This window comes from Alligator sinensis, unplaced genomic scaffold (assembly GCF_000455745.1).
Source record: "Alligator sinensis unplaced genomic scaffold, ASM45574v1 scaffold442_1, whole genome shotgun sequence".
Classification (NCBI taxonomy): domain Eukaryota; kingdom Metazoa; phylum Chordata; order Crocodylia; family Alligatoridae; genus Alligator; species Alligator sinensis.
The window spans coordinates 8,562,693-8,583,271 of NW_005841829.1; the positions used below are offsets into that span (position 1 = coordinate 8,562,693).

General features: G+C 40.5%; 1 protein-coding gene across 1 annotated transcript in view; it reads left to right on the forward strand.

Moving 5' to 3' along the window:
- The window catches only part of NELL1 (neural EGFL like 1), a 537,948-nt gene that overhangs the window by 508,168 nt on the left and 9,201 nt on the right, over nt 1-20,579 (forward strand). The window contains exons 17-18 of the mRNA XM_025199761.1: nt 6,081-6,274; nt 19,010-19,186. Of these exons, the coding sequence (XP_025055546.1) occupies nt 6,081-6,274; nt 19,010-19,186 (371 nt within the window). The remainder of the gene's footprint in view (nt 1-6,080; nt 6,275-19,009; nt 19,187-20,579) is intronic.

The window sequence follows — 20,579 nt, forward strand, 5'->3', positions numbered from 1 at the left end:
GCAGGGACATTGTGGGGCAGGGAGGGAAGAAACACAAAATGGTTTCTCTTGGGTGATTTCCCCCCATTCTATTCTGCTCGGGTTCTGAGATGGCCCAATCACCAAAGTATCTGAGTGTCTTCCAAGAGTACTTTAAAAAGTGCTCCTGTCATGTCACATGTGGTTCATTGTCTCTCATCCTTTCCCCTATAGGAACAGCAATTTTATTAGTAGAGTGTTAGGATTTTTGTTAAGGGCACTCATTGCACTGAATCCTTAGTGAAGGAAAGATTAAAGAAATGCACCTTGCACTTGGGGTTTTGCTAGAACCCTTGAGTTCCCTGCATTGTTCTTGAGGTGGCATGGCACTTGAATGTGTCTTCACTTACCCTGGGCTGTGTCCTGGTGATACTTACTAGTGCAAATGGCCTGTTCCTATTCACCTTCCATTTTGCATTAAAAGAAAGTATGTACCTTTGTTAAAGGCAGTGATTCCCTCAAAAGGTTGGATCATGCCACTTACTTTCCAACTTGTGTCATTCAAATTTGTTCAAGATATTACACAGCCTGCATGCCATGGCGCCATCATGCCCCAAGTGTTTTTAGTAAATGAATTAAAATAATTCAAAATAAGGACTAAATGAATCTCATTGTGTTCAGAAAATCCTCAGTTATTTCACCATAAGAAGTAAAGAAAGAAACCTGCTTGTGTTGTTATAATCAGAAAGAAGCTAAGACATTTGTATTATCTCTTATACTTTATCTGCTTTTTAAGTCAAATCTTGCCTAGTTGTGAAGCAAATAAGTTTTTACTTCAGAACCAGTGTCATGATGATAGAACAGGAAATGAACTTCATATGAATTGTTTTGCCTCATCCATCAAGAGCAACTATATACTGACCTCCTTCCCTGAATGTTTATGGCTGATGACAATAGAAAAAAAAATAGCAGCTAGGTTTCACCAAGTGACCACTAGTGTAATGCCCTTCCCACCCATTCACAGTTTGAGTCAAGCCATAATTTCTGAAAAAAATTATGAAGAGGATTTAAATATATAGAAGAACCTCATAATGTGATTTTTATATTTACTTGATTTCAAATTCTCTTTAAATATTTTCTTTATTAGAAATTGTATACCAGGATATTTAGGTTTGTGAATTATTTGAGCGAAGTACCTATAGGATAGCTTAAATTACTTTGATACAAAACCCAGAATCCAAGGTATTTCCAAAACATAGCAGCAGAGAAATCAGGGCAATTTGCTCTGGCTTACGTAGCAAGACCAGTCTTTGAAAGAGGTTTAGTCATAAATAGGACGATTTTCATTTATATTTTAAATTTGTGTTTTATCATCTCATCTTGTATATACTTGTATAATTACATTAGATTTCACTTACAGTGGAATAGCTTTGTGAGCTAATTGAAAGCAAAATCAAGTATTCAAGCTTTTTAAAAATACCCTCAATCTCAGGTTCAATGGGCGAAAAAGGGAAAACATTACTTTGCTACTGTCAGTGTACATTATTGGTTCTGATGCTGAGAACTACAGCCACTAACAGCAGAAATGTGCCCAAGGAATGTTTCAAGAAAATTATGTCTGTTAAAAGTTCAGTTCTGGAATGGGTGCAATGTCCAACCCTTTAACATTTGATTAATTACTAAAACATGTAAATAATAAATGCAGTAAAATAATAGGGAGTCCTCATTTGTATTAAGGAAGGGGAAGAAGACAAATGGTCTAGGATTAAAGGGCCTTGTTACGTGTTGCAGTTTGACCTGCTCAGATGTTGATTGGTGTTAATGCTGGCTTGAGTTTGGAGCAGTCATATCTTAAGGCTAAAAACTGTCTCTGACTGTCCCCCATCTGCACAGCTGTGACTTGTCACTAGGGGGCTGGTGAGCAGGGGTCTGACTAGGAGCTACAGGTGTGAGTTGCCACCATAGAGCATGTGAGCCAGGATAAATTTATATCTCTGGTTTAGGTGGGGGGGGTGTCAGAGATGAGTTGTTGGGGTTGGGAACATGAAGAAGCTAGGAGGCAAAGAATTAATGGGATGGGAGTGGGTAAGGAAATGGGAGGTGTAAAGGAAATGGGGATGGGGGAAGGATGGTGAAATGAAGGAAGTCAGCCTCTAAAGGCTAAACTAAAAAGTAATAAAAACCATTTAAAAAGTTTTAATAATTTGGGATTGGGGTGTGGGGGGTACTGGTCATGCTTCCCAGGGTGGCTGGGAGATAAGAGCTGTCAAAAGGCACTTTTAGGAGAGCTGCTGCCCCTGGCACAGGAAAGAAACCCCAGCTTATGGGGACCTGATCTGTCCCCTTACCTTGTTCCCTCCTGACCCCCTCTAGATCCCACTCCTGGATCCATCCATGCCCTGTGACCTGGCTAGCTGGCATGTGCCCTGGAGGCTGTTTGCATGGGAAGGTCACTCCCCCAGGAGTAGGAGGGAGAGTTGGTGTGGTGCCAGAACTGCCCCCTTAACAGTAGAGTTCATGGGGTAGAAAGTCTCCACAGACAACAGGCGGGTGGGGGAGAGGAAACTACATCCTAGGATGCTGGATGACTGCAACTTGGATGACCCATCTGTGGGGAGTGGCCATGTGTTAATGGAACATGAGCTTGGTAACACGAATCAGAAATGAACCTTCCCCGGAGTGGCATAACTTTAAGCACCCTGAAGTGTGCTTAAAACTAGTTTCAGGTGTTAATGTCTGGAAAATTGGGGGTTAAGAGCTACGGCATGCACCTAAAATTAATGTCTAACAAGGCCCAAAATTCTGCAAACAGTACATGTTACTTGGCTTTTGTTTGATTGGCTTGTTCCTCATGAATGGCCTGCTTGCTAGGTTGGGCAACTCTCAGTGGGGCATCTTCTTTATGTGCACTCAGCAGAGAGCAGCAATTGCTGTAAGTAAATAGGGTGCTTCTTCCCTTTTGGTTACATATAATAGATTAAGTTGGTTTTGTGCAGTGCAAACAGGTCTGTAGTACTGAGAATATGAATAATGTCAGTTTCCATAATTGCTAACATCTGGCTTTCCATAAATCTGTTAAATTGCATGGAAGCAGAATTAGTTTTCTATGTCATAAGTAAAGCAATTACATGGAACTGTGTAGGCAATATGGCTCTATATTCATCTGTGAAATCCTTTTAGTTTTGAACTGTTAAATCTACTCTTCTAATCTGAACTCTAATCCTGCTGCATATTATATATATGCTATTTAGGGAGGCCTTATTGTTGCAGGGAAGAAAATATTGACAATGCTTGGATCTATTAAATGTGAAATCACCAACAGCAAAGTGTATGTTGCATTTGTATATTTGTTTTCAACATAAAATACAAGTCAAGGTCTAGTGAAAGGATAAATAGCACATGGTTTTTTAAAGAATACTCTTAGTTCCATAATAGCTAATTGGTTATCATCTTCCATTGAAACAACTAATTCCATATCCATGGCTTTGTTTATGTCATTGTTTGAGGCTTTTCTTCTTTTTTTAATACTCTGGCACCTGATAAACAATAGACCGCGAGCTTTGATTTCAAATCATAAAGTGCCTTTTATACCACGTACAATGGCCCCTTCTAGATAGCCTATTTATTAAAAAGATGATGGGAAGAAAACTAATGGGGGCAAAGTGTGCACATGGAGATATATTTTTTCATTTATTTGAAATAAGGCAGAAAAATACAGTAGTGCGTAGGAAGTCTAAGGGTCAAATAACGTTGAATAAGATGCGATATGTAAATTGCATCAACCTAGGAGTAAGTCCAGCAGACTCTGTGCTCACCAGACACTCAAAGGTACAATTCCCTCTTTGCTTCATCTTCGTTCTGGGGTAGAAGAGGTAAAGGGAAGGGAGGATTAGCGATTTGCTGCTGACCTATATTTTTGATTCAGCTGTGCTGGTCAGCAGGTTGCTTGGCATTTCCAGTCCATCCCTACCACCTGTAAATTTAAATGTGAAATAATAGCCAGTTTGAGAGGTTTGCTGTCCTGGCTATGATAACTAGTTCACTTGACCTGCATTACGGAAACTTTTTTCTCATCGATCCAAATTCTGAAGATGTTTCTGATTGTTTACTCAGACCATATGCATGTAAAAGTTGTCCTTATGTGAGTAAAACCTGAGTAAAATACAAAAAGTGACTTTGGAATTCAAACTACTAAGACAGGGGTAGGCAACCCCCGGCATGGGTGACAGAGTATGGCATGCAAAGACATTTTGCTTGGCATATGAGCCGGGGGGTGTGGCAGGGAAGGTGCCGGGGCTGCACTGCCACAGCAAGGATCAGGCTCTTCAGAGCTTCCCCACTGTCCGCCCCAGCATATCATCTTACAAGTCAAGGTGCAGGTGTTTTTGGCAGGTGTTGCAGGGAGGCACTCTGCCCAATAATGTTACTGACCCCTGCACTACGATCATATGACCCACTGGAATAATTTATTCATTAGGCCCACAGACCAGTCTCACATATTGGATCTAGTGTGCAGGGCTGGTCCAGAGTGGGTGCCACAGGTACCTCAGACCAGCCTTCCACAAGAACTGACATTGAGCATAGGCTACTGGTCCAGCACACACCGCATGCAGCGTGTGGATCCAGTGCAAGACCTAAGGGTGACATAGTGGGCCAGATGATGGGACTCTGCAGGTTGGTGTCTTTGACAACCTGCTTTAAGAAGTACCATTTGTGATGCAGTTAAAGCTCCATCGTATCACTTGTTTAGAAGGCACCCTTTACTCCTGAAAAAAAGATAATCCAAACTTCTGACCAGTTTAAGAGGTTATGGCATTTGCCACAGAAGTAGCATGGTTGTTAGCCATGTCATCTTTGGGAAATTTAACACCATAATTTCCATGTAATAATGTATATTATATTCTCCACTGCTTTTCTTAAACGTTAGGTACTATTGGTATGTGATACTTAACTATTGCCCATTAAATAGTTGCGTATTTCACCCTAGAAGTCACTGCATTTTAAGTGGTACATTTTGTGATTCTTCTGCATAATTTGTAATATTTGTATAAATGTGTTCTTCAGAATGAAAAGTATTATATGAGATTTTACTATCTGTTCCAATTTATATTTTCATAGTTATATGTGAATATACACACACACATTAAAAAGCATTTTTATGTATTCATCTTTTTATATAATATGCTTCATCTCATCCAAATAAACTTCTCTCCCCCCCTTGATTAAGCTTTTGGTTGTTAATGTACATTATGGAAACAAGAGCTATATATTCACTTGCACTATAATTGTAAACATTTTCTTAAACAGAGCTCTAATAAAGATTTTCTAGAGAAACATAGCTATTTTCCAGATTGTCTTAGCGAAATGATTTCATGGTTTTTTTTTTTTTGTTATAAAAGGAAGGGTGTTGTCTTTGGTGTCCCAGGGAAATTCCCACCTGCAATAATCACCTGCCAGCAATTTCAACCCTGTGCAGTAATGCATCATATCATTTAGTAGTTAAGTAGTTCCTAAAAGCACCTAGGAAAAATATTAACTTTTTCAATGGTTGGTGCTAAAATCTTTGTTGCCTTGTTGAACCTCGCTTTTACTACATGATTTTGTATACTTTCAGACCTTGAGGATTTCGTTTCTATAGAAAGTGTTCTGATGCCTTTCCTTTTATTCTCTTCTTCTTTCTATGGGAAAGGGTAGTGATTGCTTGTCATTAGTCTGAGGAAGCTTAGATCGTGGTAGGAGCTTATGAAAATGGTGCTTTTCTATTTCAGTCTAAAACCCAGAACAGAAGGTGGCCTAATTGGCAGACAGTCACTCTAACTGTCTGCCAGTTCCTACTAACTAGAAGCACCTTCCCTGGTGGTTCAAGTTCATCATTGCTGTATAGCTTTACTAGGAATGTCGGCATTTACAAATGAGCATACTGTAAGTGGTTTCAGGAGTCAGCAGTGGAATCATAACAGAACATAGTAATTCTGTTTTGTTTCCAACAAATACAGAATATACCAGGAGGAAGACACCCTCCAACAACCCAGGGAGACAAGCAATAACTGTTTAATAATGAATGAACAATTTGTCACTGGAAACAAACCTCCAAGACACTATAAATTGGCTGTGTTTTGCAGATATCGATGAATGTGCCCTAAGGATCCACACCTGTTGGAATGATTCAGCCTGTGTGAACTTGGCAGGTGGTTTCGATTGTCTGTGTCCATCAGGACCATCTTGCACTGGGGATTGCCCACATGAAGGTGGCTTGAAGCGAAATGGTCAGGTGTGGACACTGAAGGAAGATAGGTGCTCTGTTTGTTCCTGTAAGGTGAGTTGTGTGTCATGTGTTTTCTTTAGATTACCTGGTCTAGTCCAATATTAGGGCATCACGGACATTCACAAAGCCTTACCTAAGTCCCTCAGCACTTACATTTTCACTGATACAATCCTCTAGAGACTACGCTGCAACTGTTGGGCATATGCACAATTATCTAACTGTCAACAAAGCTGAGCATCTAGGGTCCAGTTCATGCCTATGACCCATCAAAATTTACAAGATGGACATTCCTTTGTCCATCTCACCAGAGCATGATTAAAAGGTAGCTAAAAGAAGGTGTGGTGGCATCCCTAACCAAATAGATATCAGCTGAAGGGACTCAGACCCACCTTTTGTACCCCCAGTTGTGCGTTCTAACCACCAGCCTCTGTAGTATTGTGGCAGGAAGAGTAGTTTCAGAGAACCGACTTGTTGAAGGTGTTCTGCTTTGCTTGGAATATAGATCAGAAGAGTGGGGTTTAAGCCTGACCCCTCTCATCACCATTTCCTATGCAGCAGTTCAGACAGCACTGTGCTTAACAAGCTGGTTTCTGTGAATCCCATGCTTAGGGCCCAACTCTTCCCATGCATTGTATAAAGAGACAGGGCATGTTGCTTAGGGCTATTGATTCCACTAAGCAGCAGGATGTCTAAAAGTTGAGCTTGACAGACTGTGTTTCAGTGCCTCAGTCTCCCTTGTGATTTCAGCCTGTTAATATTTTCTCTAATGAGGCATCTGTGAATAAACTGAGCTCTCATTCTCATATACCTTTTAGGAAGCCAGCATAGCAGGAGTGTATCTACTTCAGTGCTAAAGCTTACACTGATTCAGTAAGGAATCCTGTTTTGCGTTAACAGTCCCCAACTATTGTGTGGAAGCCTAATTTAAAGGGCATTGGGCCTTATCCTCTTAATTTATATTAAAGTAGGAGCAACTCTGAAGCCAGTGGAGTTACACCAGTATAAAACTTTTTTCAATTAAGAGAATAAGTCCCCTTGGGCCACGTCTGTGTCTTAGTTACACCTGTAATGTAGCTCCAGTCCTGCTCCATTCAAGTGAGTGATGAGAATCCCATTATTTGCAATAACAATGGTAGTGAGCCTTTGTCTTGGTGTATGCAAGATGAGATTTTGGATCACTGACAATTTTGGACATTGGGGGTAGCATATAGGAAGAAGCAAGGTAAGGCCCCTGTGTGGACACTAATGTAAAAATAAGAGCCTTGTTATCCCTACAGCGCAGTTGTGAACCAAGTTTCAAAACCAGTAGAAATCCAAGTGCCTTGCTCTATTTTAGGTTCAGATAGAAACCTTGTCAGACCAAAACCTTTACTTCAAGCAGCCTCTAAGTATCCTAAACCTTTTCCCCTTGTAAGTTTGATACCCTGTTAAATATATAATATACTGGTTGGCTTATGAAAGAATGAGAACATTTTACTGTGAAAAGAATAAACAGCTTAATATAATACAGCTTAATATATGTGAAGACATCTGGTCTGCCTTTGTAGAATTCTAAAGATTAGTATGCTCATCTTAGCCTTGTAATTTATACCATATTTGCCATTTTTTCATTGTAGCTATTTCTTAGCTGAATGCCTCTTATTAGTATGTGAAAATACACAGTGTGCTCATTTATTACTGTAGATATTTTTAAATGTCTGTCTCATTTTGTAGCCATCCCCATCTCTTGTTTTGTTTCTTTATATCCTTGTTTTGTCCTCAGTTCCTCATACTACACTTTACTATTTGCATTTAATTTTATTTGAGAATAGTTTATGCTTGAAGGACTGAGTTCTGGCCTCCTACTCAAAGCTGTCTTACAGAGGCCTTATACAAGGAGATCCCTGTTCACCCACCTACCAGGGGATGAATAGCATAACAGCTATTTCAGCCTATTGGTTGCAATAGAAATGACTGCATCTGACTATATCTTTAAAATCTCAAACCTGCCAGATATGACTTCACACTTTCTTTGATCATATTTGATGAGACCACAGAAACAGCTGCCTCTGCATTTCATTTTCTTGGCCTACCCTGTTTTCAGTGAAGTTGCACTGCAGCTGATGCAGTTGGGGTTTTCCACACTTTCAGTGTGGGGAAAAATAGAATAGAGTCATCTGCCAGTCCTTTTACTTGCGTTTATATAAGCTTTGAAAATTTCTACTTGCTTGTCTTATCCAGAGCAAATGAATGTTTTCTATGTGTGAATATTAAGCTTTTTTCCTTCTCCTTATCATTGTGGAGAGAGTGGGTAAATAGACATTGGCTGGAATCCCTTATCATTTGTATGAGATATAATATACCATCATTCTTTTTTTAAGAAAAGATATATAAAAACATAAGAATTGACATTTACTGGGTCAGACCATATATCCAGCTTGCCCAGTATCCTGTGTCACAGTGGAAGAGAGTAGATGCTGAAAAGGATAATGAAGTGGGTATGACTAGGGCTTCTCCTCCTGCCCCCGCCCCACCTTGCCTCCTCCTCTCTCACTTGCAACTTCCAGCATTTAAGTTCTCTGATTCAGAGTCTGTACACCTAACTCATGCTTAGTAGCTACTAATGCCCCTTCTATCCAATCCCTTTTTGAATCTGGCTAAACTTTCAGTTTCCTCATCTAGTGGCAATGAATTCCACACTTTAATTACACAGTGTGTGAAAAAGAACTTCCTTTTGTTCATTTTAAACATACTACCCACTAGCTTCATTTTGTGACCCTTAGTTCTTGTACTGTGAGAGATAGTAAATAATAAATCCTGATGTATATTCTTTTCACCATTTTCTATTTTATAAACCCTTATAACATTCCCCCCCCCCTCCACTACATCAACCCCCTGCATCACTTTTCTAAACTGAATAGACCTAGCCTCTTTGGTCTCTCTTCATATGGAAGCACCTCTATACCATTAATCATTCTTGGTGCCCTTCTCTGTACCTTCTGTAGTTCTTCTATATACTTTTTGAGGTGTGGAGACCAGAACTGGGCACAGTATTCAAGGTGTGGATGCCCCATGGATTTATAAGGAGCCATAATGATACTTTCTGTTTTGTTTACAATTCCCTTCTTAATAATCTCTAACATTTGGTTTGCCTTTTTGACATCTGCTGAGCACGGAGCTAATGTTTTTAATGAACTGTCCACAATGACTCCCAGACCTCTTTCTGTGTGGTAACGCCTAATGTAGCACCCATCGTAGTGTAATAGTTGGGGTTATTTTTGCCCAGGTGCCTCACTTTATACTTATCTACATTGAATTGTATCTGCCATTTAGTTGCCCTGGCTCAGTCATGCCAGATCCTTCTGTAGTTCCTTACAGTCAGCCTTGGTCTTTACCACTTTGAGTAATTTTGTGTCATTGGCAAGAGTGGTCAGCATGCTACTCACCCCCCTGTCCAGATCATTTATTTATTCATCAGTTAAACAGCACTGGTTCCAGCACAGATCCCTGAGGGACCCTGCTGTTTACCTCTTTCCATCCTGAAAATTGACTATGAATACTCACTCTGCTTTCTATCTTTACAGCAATTTCTAATCCATGAGTGGGCATTCCCTGTAATCCCATGACTACCTAATTTAGTTTAGAGCCTCTGATGGGGGACCTTGTCAAAGGCTTTTTGGAAGTTCAAATATACTGTGTCAAGTGGACCCCCCCAATCCCCCCTTGTTGACAACCTCAAAGAATTCTAGTGAGTTGGTAAGACACAATTTCCCTCTGACAAAGCCATGTGGATTCCTCCTCAGCAAGTCATTTTCATTCATGTGCTGAACAATTCTTTTTTTATCATTGTTTCTGCCAGTTTTCCTAGAACAGAAATTAGGCTTGCTGACCTGTAGTTCCTTGCATCCCCTCTAGAGCCGTTTTTAAATATGGGAGTCACATTGGCCACCCTCCAGCCCCCTGGTACTGACACTGTTTTTATGATAGGTTGCATACTACAGTTAGGAGTTCAGCAATTTACAATCTGAGCTCCTTAAGGATCCTAGGGTGAATGCCATCAGGTCCTGGTGATTTGCTACTGTTTAGTTTCTCAATTTCCTCTACGACCTCCTCTATTGAAACCTCAACTTGGGTCAGTTCCACTGACTTGTGCCTGGAGAGGAGTGGATCAAGTGAGAGAATTTCTATAACATCTTCTACTGTGAAGACGGATGCAAAGAATACATTTAGTGTCTCAGCAATGGCTCTGACACCCTTGAGCACCTCTTTTACACCCTGATCAGCCGAAGGCCCAACTGGTTCCCTGGCAGGTCTTTGGCTTCTAATGTACTGAAATAATTTTTTATTGTTATCTTTTGTGTGTCTAGCAAGTTTCTCCTCAAATTCTCTCTTAGCTTGTCTTATTACTGTTTTACACTTGCTTTGCTATGTTTATGCTCTTTTTATTTTTTAACATTAGGATTTGACTTCTACATTTTGAAAGAAACCTTGTTTCTGCTTATTGCATCTGCAACTGTGCTATTAAACCATCCTGGCTTTCTTTTGGTCTGCTTTTCTTTTCTTTTTTTACTTGCAGTAGCCATTTGCTCTGTGCATCCAATATGATGTTCTTAAGCAGTTCCCATGCTTCCTGAAAGTTCCTCACCTCCTTTAACTTCTAACTACTAGCTTCTTCATTTTGATGTAATCTCCCTTTTTAAAGTTAAAGGATGTTAGCCATGTCTATGTGAGACACTGACTGAGCAGTTGTTAGTGCCCAATCATTTAGTACTAGTATACACAAGTACTAAGTGACTGTGCATATTACTGTGCAGTAGCATCACCAAATGGCTTTCAGGTGATGCTGACTGCAGTAGCTTGTTACTACTGCACAGTAGTGTTGCTTCATGCCACGCAATGCTAATAATGAGCTACCGTGCGGTCAGCGTCTCTTGTAGGCTAAGCCACTGTGTAGATGTGTGTCTCCCCTCCTACTCAGACGTCAAACCCAGTTGCATTGTGGTTACTATTGCCAGATGACTCGGTGACACTGACTCTTTTCACCATATCCTGTGATCTGTTTAAGACTAGGTCAAGAATGGCCTGTCTTCTTGTAAGTTCCAGACCTAGCTGCTCCAGTAAGCAATCTTTTATAACATTTAGAAATTTGGTCTCAGCATCCTAGCATGACGTTAGATTGACCCAGGCTTATTTGTGGATAGGTGAAGTCCCCCATTATTACTGTGTTTTCTGCTGTCACCGCCTCTCTTAACTCCTTTAGCATTTCTAGCTCGTTACTGCCATCCTGGTCTGGAGGTCAGTAGTATATCCCTAGAAGTACTGTTTCTATTGAAACCCAAGATTTCTATCCACAAAGACTCTATGATACCACTCGTATCAGTTGGAAAATCTACCCTATTTGATTTGATGCAGTCTTTGATGTAGAGTGCCACTCCCCCACCAATATGACCTACTCTGTCATTCCTGTATAATTTGTATCCTGGTTCATAGATTTCATAGACATCAGGGCTGGAAGGGACCTCGGAAGATCATCGAGTCCAGCCCCCCGCCCAAAGGGCAGGAAGTCAGCTGGGGTCATAGGATCCCAGCAAGATAAGCATCCAGTTTCATCTTGAAGGTGTTCAATGAAGGCGCTTGAACAACCTCCGGTGGCAGGCTGTTCCAGACCTTGGGGGCTCAGACAGTAAAGAAATTCTTCCTTATGTCCAGCCTGAAACGATCTTGAAGTAGTTTGTGACCATTCGACCTCGTCATCCCTTGGGGCGCTCTGGTGAACAAACGTTCCCCCAGATGCTGGTGGTCACCCCTGATAAACTTGTAGGTGGCCATCAGATCACCCCTAAGCCTGCGCTTTTTCAGGCTAAAGAGCCCCAGGGCTCTCAGCCTGTCATCGTAGGGTCTGCTTCCCTGACCTCTGATCATGCGCGTGGCTCTTCTCTGGACTCTCTCAAGCTTCTCCACATCCTTTTTGAATTGTGGAGCCCAAAACTGGACACAGTACTCCAGCTGCGGCCTCACTAAGGCCGAGTACAGGGGGAGAATGACGTCCCGGGATTGCCTTGAGAAGCATCTATGGATGCAAGCCAGCATTTTGGTCCACCATCAGATTCTCGTCCGCCCACTTGCTGAGCCTGTCCAGGTCAGCCTGGATAACCTGCCTGTCTTCTGGTGTGGATGCTTTGCCCCAAAGTTTGGTGTCATCGGCGAACTTGGCCAGTTCTGATCGCTTCTGACTCCAGTGTCCACATCATTAATGAAGATGTTGAACAGTATGGGTCCAAGGACAGAGCCTTGGGGGACCCCACTGGTCACAGGACACCACGATGAGTGACTTCCATCGATTACTACCCTCTGGGTCCGACCCCGGAGCCAATTTTCCAGCCAGTGGATCGTGGAGGACCCAAGGCGACAATTGGCCAGTTTCTCCAAGAGGCGATCATGGGACACCAGATCGAAGGCTTTTTTGAAGTCAAGATATATGACATCAATCTCTTCTCCCTTGTCCAGGTGATAGGTCACCTGGTCGTAGAAGGAAATGAGATTGGTCAAGCAAGACCTACCCGCAACAAACCCGTGCTGGCTATCCCTTAAGATGTTGGCGTCGGCCAGTCCATTAAGGATGGCCTCTTTAATAAACTTTTCTAAGATCTTCCCCGGGATAGAAGTCAGGCTGATGGGCCTATAGTTAGCCGGATCCACTTTCCTCCCTTTCTTGAAGATAGGCACCACATTGGCCTTCTTCCAGTCTTCGGGCACTACACCAGAGCGCCAAGAGTTTTCAAAGATCCGTGCTAGAGGCTGGGCTATGATGCTCGCCAGCTCCTTGAGTACCCTGGGGTGAAGATTGTCAGGGCCAGCTGACTTGAAGGTATCCAGCTTCTCAAGATGTTCCTTCAGAAAGTCAGCATTAATGGAGGGCAGGGGATCACCCTCACCCGGACTTCCCGGCCCTGTAGCGGGCATGGGTGTCCCATGGGACTGATGAAAGACTGACGCAAAGTACCTATTTAATAGGTTGGCTTTTTCCTGGGCGTCAGTTGTCAGTTGCCCCATCTGGTTCAGCGGGGGTCCAATGTTGCCCCTGCTTTTCCTCCGGCTCCCCACGTATCTGAAAAAGGACTTCTTATTGTCCTTGATGCTCAAAGCTAGCTGGAGTTCAGTTGCAGCCTTGGCTTTCCTGGTCTGCTCCCTACAGGACCGGACCAGTGCAGAATAATCCTCCTTGGAGGTGACTCCCATCCTCCACCCTTTGTAGGCCTTTCTTTTTAGCCTCAGGAGATCTGCTAGGTCCCTGGAGAGCCAGGGGGGCTGCTGTGCCCTCTTGCTGCCTTTCCTCCGAGATGGAATAGACTTAGTTTGTGCTTTGAGGATCGCTCCCTTGAGGAGCAACCACTCCTCTTGAACTCCCCTCTCCCTGTGGTCACGGTCCCTTAGGGCCTCACTGACAAGCCTCCTGAGCTTGTCAAAGTCGGCTTTCCTGAAGTCAAGGACTTGCGCGTTGCTGACCGACTTGCCAGCTTTTCGGCGGATGGTGAAGGTGATCAGCTCGTGGTCGCTGTCACCCAGCTTCCCATCGATCACTAGGTCGATCACTAGGTTTTTCTGGTATTACAGTATTCCATTGTTTATCCTCATTCCACCATGTTTCATAGATACCTGTTGCATCAGTATCATTATTTACTGCTAAGCATTCAAGTTCCCCCCCACCTTTGCTCTTAGACTTCTAGTGTTAGTATGAAAGCATGTGTACTGTTTATTGTTGACTAATTGGTTACTGCTGTGTGAGCTTTTACTCATTAAAGGTATTTGCTTGTGCTTGTCTTCACCCTGTTTCTTATCCCCATGGGGATGTGTCACTCTGAACTGTGTGCTGTTCTGCACCTATTGGCACCTATCTGTTGATGATTTGAACATGTTGTCAGTAAAGAATTGTGAGAATTATATATGAGAATTATGACATTGATTTCAGTGAAACAGATAACCTTACTCACATGTTGTAGGATTTTACTCCTGAAGTGGTTCCACTGATTTAGGAGGAGTTATTTGTGGAGTAAGCTATTATCCAACATGAGTAATGATATTAGTGTCAGCAAGATTGGGCCCTACGGTAACATAGCAGTTTTTAAGTTAAAAACAAGGGATTGTTGTAACACTTCAGCAGACATATATTATATTGGATAATCTCTAGCCATAGTGATATCTGTTCCCAACAATATTTACAGTAATATTAAAATCCCTAAATCTTAAGTATGGGAGTGCATTAATTAAGAATCTAGCCTAAAGTAGATTTGCTCTGTATTCTTTAAGCATGCTTCTAAATTCTCGTGAGAATTAGTATACAGGACTGACAGCGAATTGCATTTTTAATATTTTTTTTGTTATTCCACCTCTTGTGCATAAAGCAGGCCTGGCTGAATGTATATTTTCAAAAACATTCTTCAAATCAGATCATCCTGCATTCCCTTTAAAGAGAGAGAATATGCAGTTCTCATAAATGAGGAGCGAAAGGACATCCCTGGCAGAATTTCAGTGTAGTAGTTAGATTCCAGAAGGATCTGAATGCTATTCATGGTTCTCCCATTAATTTTGTGGGACCTGCAAACCAGGCTTATGTTACTTTTTCAGTGTTTAATAATGTTTCACAAAGTCACAGAAGCAAAGTGTAAAACTCAGTTAACTCTGTCTGTGAGCCATGTAAGGTACACGTGTTGCAGGTACTTCAATCTGGATATACAACTGTATGTGTATCTCTAAGTGTTTATTAGTGTATATATTGCATACCCACTTTTTCGCAAAAATAACTCCCCCCCCCCCCCCCACAAAAAAAAAAAATTGGGGTGCATGTCTTAAGCAGGGAAGCTGATTTTTCTGCCAAATAGAATCACCTTGCTTTGATTCCAGAGGTGGCATTTCTATTCAGACAGCTGAGGGAGTCAGTTGATTTAATGGCTCATTGTTCTTCATTTCATAGATGTTAATGATCATCTCTCCTTTTAATGGTCTTGATGGTCCACAAATCAAGCTTACCTTTTTTCTGGCAGCTGTTCAGTCTGCTAGCTGTTCCTGGTCTCTCTTCTCTTATTTCTGTTTGCAGACTTTTTAGGTTTTTTCAGAATCATAGATCCACACATGGAGACCAATCCACAGCAGCTAGGGTTTCAGCTTTTGGTTAAGCAGAAAGGGGAGTGTAAGTGAGCTGAATATTAGGCGTTGTCCCTGTTCTGTGCAGCCATGACTCTTTTTTTTCTTTATTCTGCCTTACCAAAGTACATGCCTTTATTGGGGGGGGAGGGGGGGGGGGGTATGTGAGAAAACTAGATACTATTCCATTGAAAGGAAAATAAGTTTTCCATTTCTATGTTCATATAAAGCAAGGTTTTTTGTTTGTATGTTTTTTAAAACAGCCAACATTCACATAGGGATAGTATAGTATTCCAGAGAGGCAAGTAAGACGACACAGTGTAAGAGGCTCTGTCTCACTATAGCATATGGATCAAAATAATTTTTGCAGGATGTGGAACTAGCAAGGTTGTAGACAAATCACAGATGCTTAAAGAATGGAGAGAGAAACAGTGCATTATGAGTATCAAAAGGTCTCCAGCAGAAATATCAGGCACTGTCATTGTTCTGAAATATATAGAGTGAAGGCAATGTAAAAGGTTAGTTACTCCCCAGAGGTAAAACAGTGCAGAAGCAGTGAGTAGCACAAAAGCACCAATGTTGTCACCAAGTGAAAAGGGGAATTTTTAAAATGATCTTCAAGTAGAGGATGCAAATCTAAACAGGATGGACAGGTTATTGCTAGCAGTTATTAACTAGAACTCTAGTGCTCAGGTGACAGAGTTTTTGATTGAGTGACACCAAGGCACCTAGAGAGCACAAGGATCTCCTAAGTTTGTGGTACTAGTCATTTGGTGTGAACATTTGGCCTGAGTTGTAACTTTAAAATTTTCCCTGATTAATGGACTGGATATAGTAATACCACTCTACCCTGAAAGTGAATTTTCCCTCAGAAAGTCATAATTCCACATCCTTGGAGTTTAATAGTTCTTATTCTGCTGTCCATATGCTATTTTAAGGGAGCATTTTATTCCCTACCATCCATGCTACCCTGGGTAGCTAGTAGACCCAGAGTTTCTCATTCTCCTCTCCCTACCATTCACTCTAGAGTATGATGCAAAGAGACCCTGTTCTCTTCTACATAGCTGGACTCACAAGCTGAGATCAGCAAGTAAAGATAAACTTAAATTTTTCCATCTAGCCATTTGCCTTGAAGAAAATTGGTGGAGTCCTGTCTTAGGGGTTTTGTGCTCACTACTTTTCCATGTTTTGTTTCCTGTTTATTTTTTGTTGCAAGAAACAACGAGCAATTTTAAGCATTACCACAATCATCTGTAATAAGCAAATCAATTCAGGAATATTATGAAACACCTGCAGTGTCATTAGCAAATATGAGCATTATAATTTCATGCTGCTGGTCCTCTGCATGTTCCTGTTTTGTGTGTGATGTTTTATTCTATTTTATTTTATGTTAATAATTCTGATCTAAGCAACTCATGACACAACTAACTGTTATTTTGGATATATAATGTATTTTGTCAGCATATGGACAGATAATTCTCATTTTGAATTGCCCTTTAAACACATTATTAGGGCTCATGTAAAAACATCTAATTAGTCACGGTTATAATAACAAGTTGTATTGTCCCTTTTCTCACAAGAGTAATGGTTACTGTGGCAGTATTGAAAAATTTTGGTATTTTGCCTTACCTCATTTATAGCCCTAAAACCTCTGTTTTTGTTTCGGCCCTGGCACTGATTGAAATGTAAAGCAACCCCATTGAAGTTAATGGAATGACTCAGGAATAAACTCTAAAAGAATCTGCCCTTCCTTCCTTTTTCTGCTAAGCCTCTTGTTCACACCTGAGTAAGTGTGAAACCAGTAAATGATGATAAAATCTAAAAACTTAAGCCAAAATAATAAAAAACCTTTGCAGTAACTCATTGATTATAAACTGTGATTTTGGTTGCCTAGTCTGCATGTGCAATAGCAGTGGGTTGCCTGACCTATAAGGGTATAATTTGTAAAACAATCATCTCCATAATTTTTATCACAAGATTTGGAATAAATTCACTATTCCTTTTGTACCAACTGAATATATCCTTTCTTTTTTATATGCAGATGCAATTTCTGTGTTTAGCCATGACAATTCTGATTAACTGTTTTAACTGAGTACCCAGTTTTGTACTGGCTAGGAACAGAAATTACACATAAACCAGTATAAGAGATAGGAAACCAGTTTAAATCTAAATACAACAGAAGTTCAGTGCATATAAACTGCTTTCTAAATAGCCAAAACTGATTTAAGATAAACCTGGATGGATGTAGTATCAGATTTAACTGATTTAGGTTAAATTGGTTTATTGAACTTCTGTCCCAGATTCCCTCCAGATTCAAGTTAACTCACAGTCCTCCAACATCCCAGGATGCTTTGTACCTCCCCCGCACCTCCCCCCACACCATCCAGGGTGAGTGGGCCGTCCTTGGCCCAAGCTGTCTGCTTCAGCTAGGATTGTCAACCCCCACGGATTGCCCTAGAGTCTCCAGGAATTAGATATAAATCTCCAGGAGACTGCTGAGAGTCACCCAGGAGATCAATTATAAGGCATTCATTAAAATACATATTAAATGTTGAATCCAATTTATACAGTAGTCCAGTGGGTTTTTAAAATATAATAGTAGTGTGCATTTGCCACATTCACATTGTGTATCATGGGCATGTTGGCATTCTGGAAACCCCCAGAATAGATTCAAAAGAGTTAGAAACCCTAGTTCCCTAAGTGCTCTAGCGCTCCCTGGCTTCTGGCTTGAGTCACTGCAGGCATGTGGCTGCATTTCCAGTATCAAAAGTGAATGTCTATTCACTTATTTATCAGTTCAGTCTATGTAGCGTAGACTAACCTGTGAAGATTGAATTGACTGAGCCTTGGGCTTTTTGACTGTCTTTACATAGCCACTGTTGGTGAATATTTAACATTTCTGGTAGAAAACTAAAGCTCAAGGAATCTGTGAATAAAAATATATCTTTAATTCAAGATTATTTTGCATGATGATACATTGTGACTAAGTAGTTTTTATCTGATGAACTCAAATTCCAGATGTAGACTATAACTAGAGATAAATACTACCTTGATGTTGTTATATGAGGAAACTAGAATGCTACCTTGATGTTGTTATATGGTGTTCCTTAGATAGCAGTGACTTTCTCTGTTTTTAATGTTATAGGTTCCTATTAAATTAATGGGACTACATGCTCAGTTTTGATTTATTGAAAGTAATTTTCTTGATAATCACACAGTTATTGAAAATAAAGTGTGCAGAAAATTATTGTTCTGATACATACTAGAGAAAGAGGTGACTACTTGGAGATTTTTGGTCATATAATTGATGAGATGTGAAATTGCCTTACTCCATTTGAACTAGAGACACTGGTTATTTTATATCTAGGGGCATGGAAAAAGAGGGACACAGTGACATTTCAACAGAAAACAGGTAGAAGATAAAGGTCCACTAGCATTGAAAGGTGATTTTTATAATGACATGACAAAGGCATAGCAACATAGCTCCTTGCCCATTTTGCCAGGCACCAAGGAAGTTTATATCTTATAGGACTTGTCCCTGGTCTTCCCTGGGCTGCCTGTGCACACCATTTTTATACACCATTATCATCACTGTGTCTGTTCAGCTGAAGTAACTTGCTATTTAGTAGCATATACTTACTACCAATGAAAATTTGTTCTCAACAGGATGGGAAGATTTTCTGCCGGCGAACAGCTTGTGATTGCCAGAACCCCAGTGTTGATCTCTTTTGCTGCCCAGAATGTGACACCAGAGTCACCAGTCAATGTTTAGACCAAAATGGACATAAGCTGTATCATAGTGGGGACAACTGGACATACAGCTGTCAGCAATGTCGTTGTCTGGTATGAAAGTAAACTGTTTTCAAGAGAAGCCAACATGATAAAGATTTGGATTTATAGCAAGGCATGTTTTAAAATGGGAGGTTGCTAATTCTTTCTTCAATGTCCTTTTACTTCGATTATTATTAAAAAGATGTTAAAGGCTCTAAAATCATGAAGCAGAAGCAAGGTAATAGATTATCTTACAACTCTCTTCTCAGCTCTGTGTAAGTAGAGCAGGTCAACAAAATTCCATAGTAATTTTGAAACCTTTGAAACAATTTTAATTTTGTTCATTGCATTGATATTTTATTTATCAACATTCCTTGCAGAGATTTTATCAATTATGTTATTTTCAAAATATTAACTTATAAAAACAATTTTTTTCTTTAAAATACAAATCCCACAATATGGCTAATTTTTCGTATCAAAACTGGAAATGCAGGAATCAAAAACAAAGTCCAATACACCTTGAAAAAGCAAACAACTAGGAAACCAAAGGCCAACATGATAAAGAAAATCTAAAATACCAAGCAAACACATAGAAGGAATAACAAAAAAACAAGTAGCATTTTTATTCTCAGGTGCTAGTTCTTGTTTATTAGTAGTAGTAGTAATAGTAGTAGTAGTATTACCCTGGCAGATGTGCAAGTAAAGGTGCCATGGAATCTGATCTATGACCCCCCCACAACTGTGCTACCTTCCATGCCATACATGCATGGCAGGAGGTATGATTGTGAGTTCAAGGATCAGAGCCCATCACACCTTATTGCCAGCGCAGGGGGAACCTGGGGTCGTGATCTATTTATTATTATATTCTCAATTTTTCCTCAGTTTTCATTTATGGGGAGAGATCCCAATTAGTAAACCAACAATTTTAATTAAAAGCAAATCAAGGAAAACAGGAGTGCCTCTCTCAAAAAAAGCCCTAATTGGTGCACACATAATATTGATACTGACTTCCCTGGGCCCTGGGGACTTGCAGAATACATAACATTATCCTGTACTTCGTAAGTAAGCATATGGCCCTTCAATTTAAGGGCCCATGTTGTTTTGGGTTTACTTTTTTTTGGTTCTTATATAATTGCATAAAAAATAAAAGGGGCAAAGATTTTCAGTTAAATTGTAAGATATTCAAATATACTTAAATGGAATATTCACAGGAGTACTCAAGTTCAGTATATTTCCAAAAGATATTTTGTGTGTCACCTGATTTCCTAGCTCAGCTAACTGAGACATAAATGGGCTAGGTGATTTAAGGTGATAAGCTAAGTCAATGATGTTTCTGGGATTTAGACTCAGAATCCATTTCACTTCCATTTTTTAGTGCTAAGAACTGCACAAATACAGCCTGAGTTTTTACCCTACTTCCTAATTTTTTTCTTCATTCTGTATAGGGTATGCACAGCCTTAATGG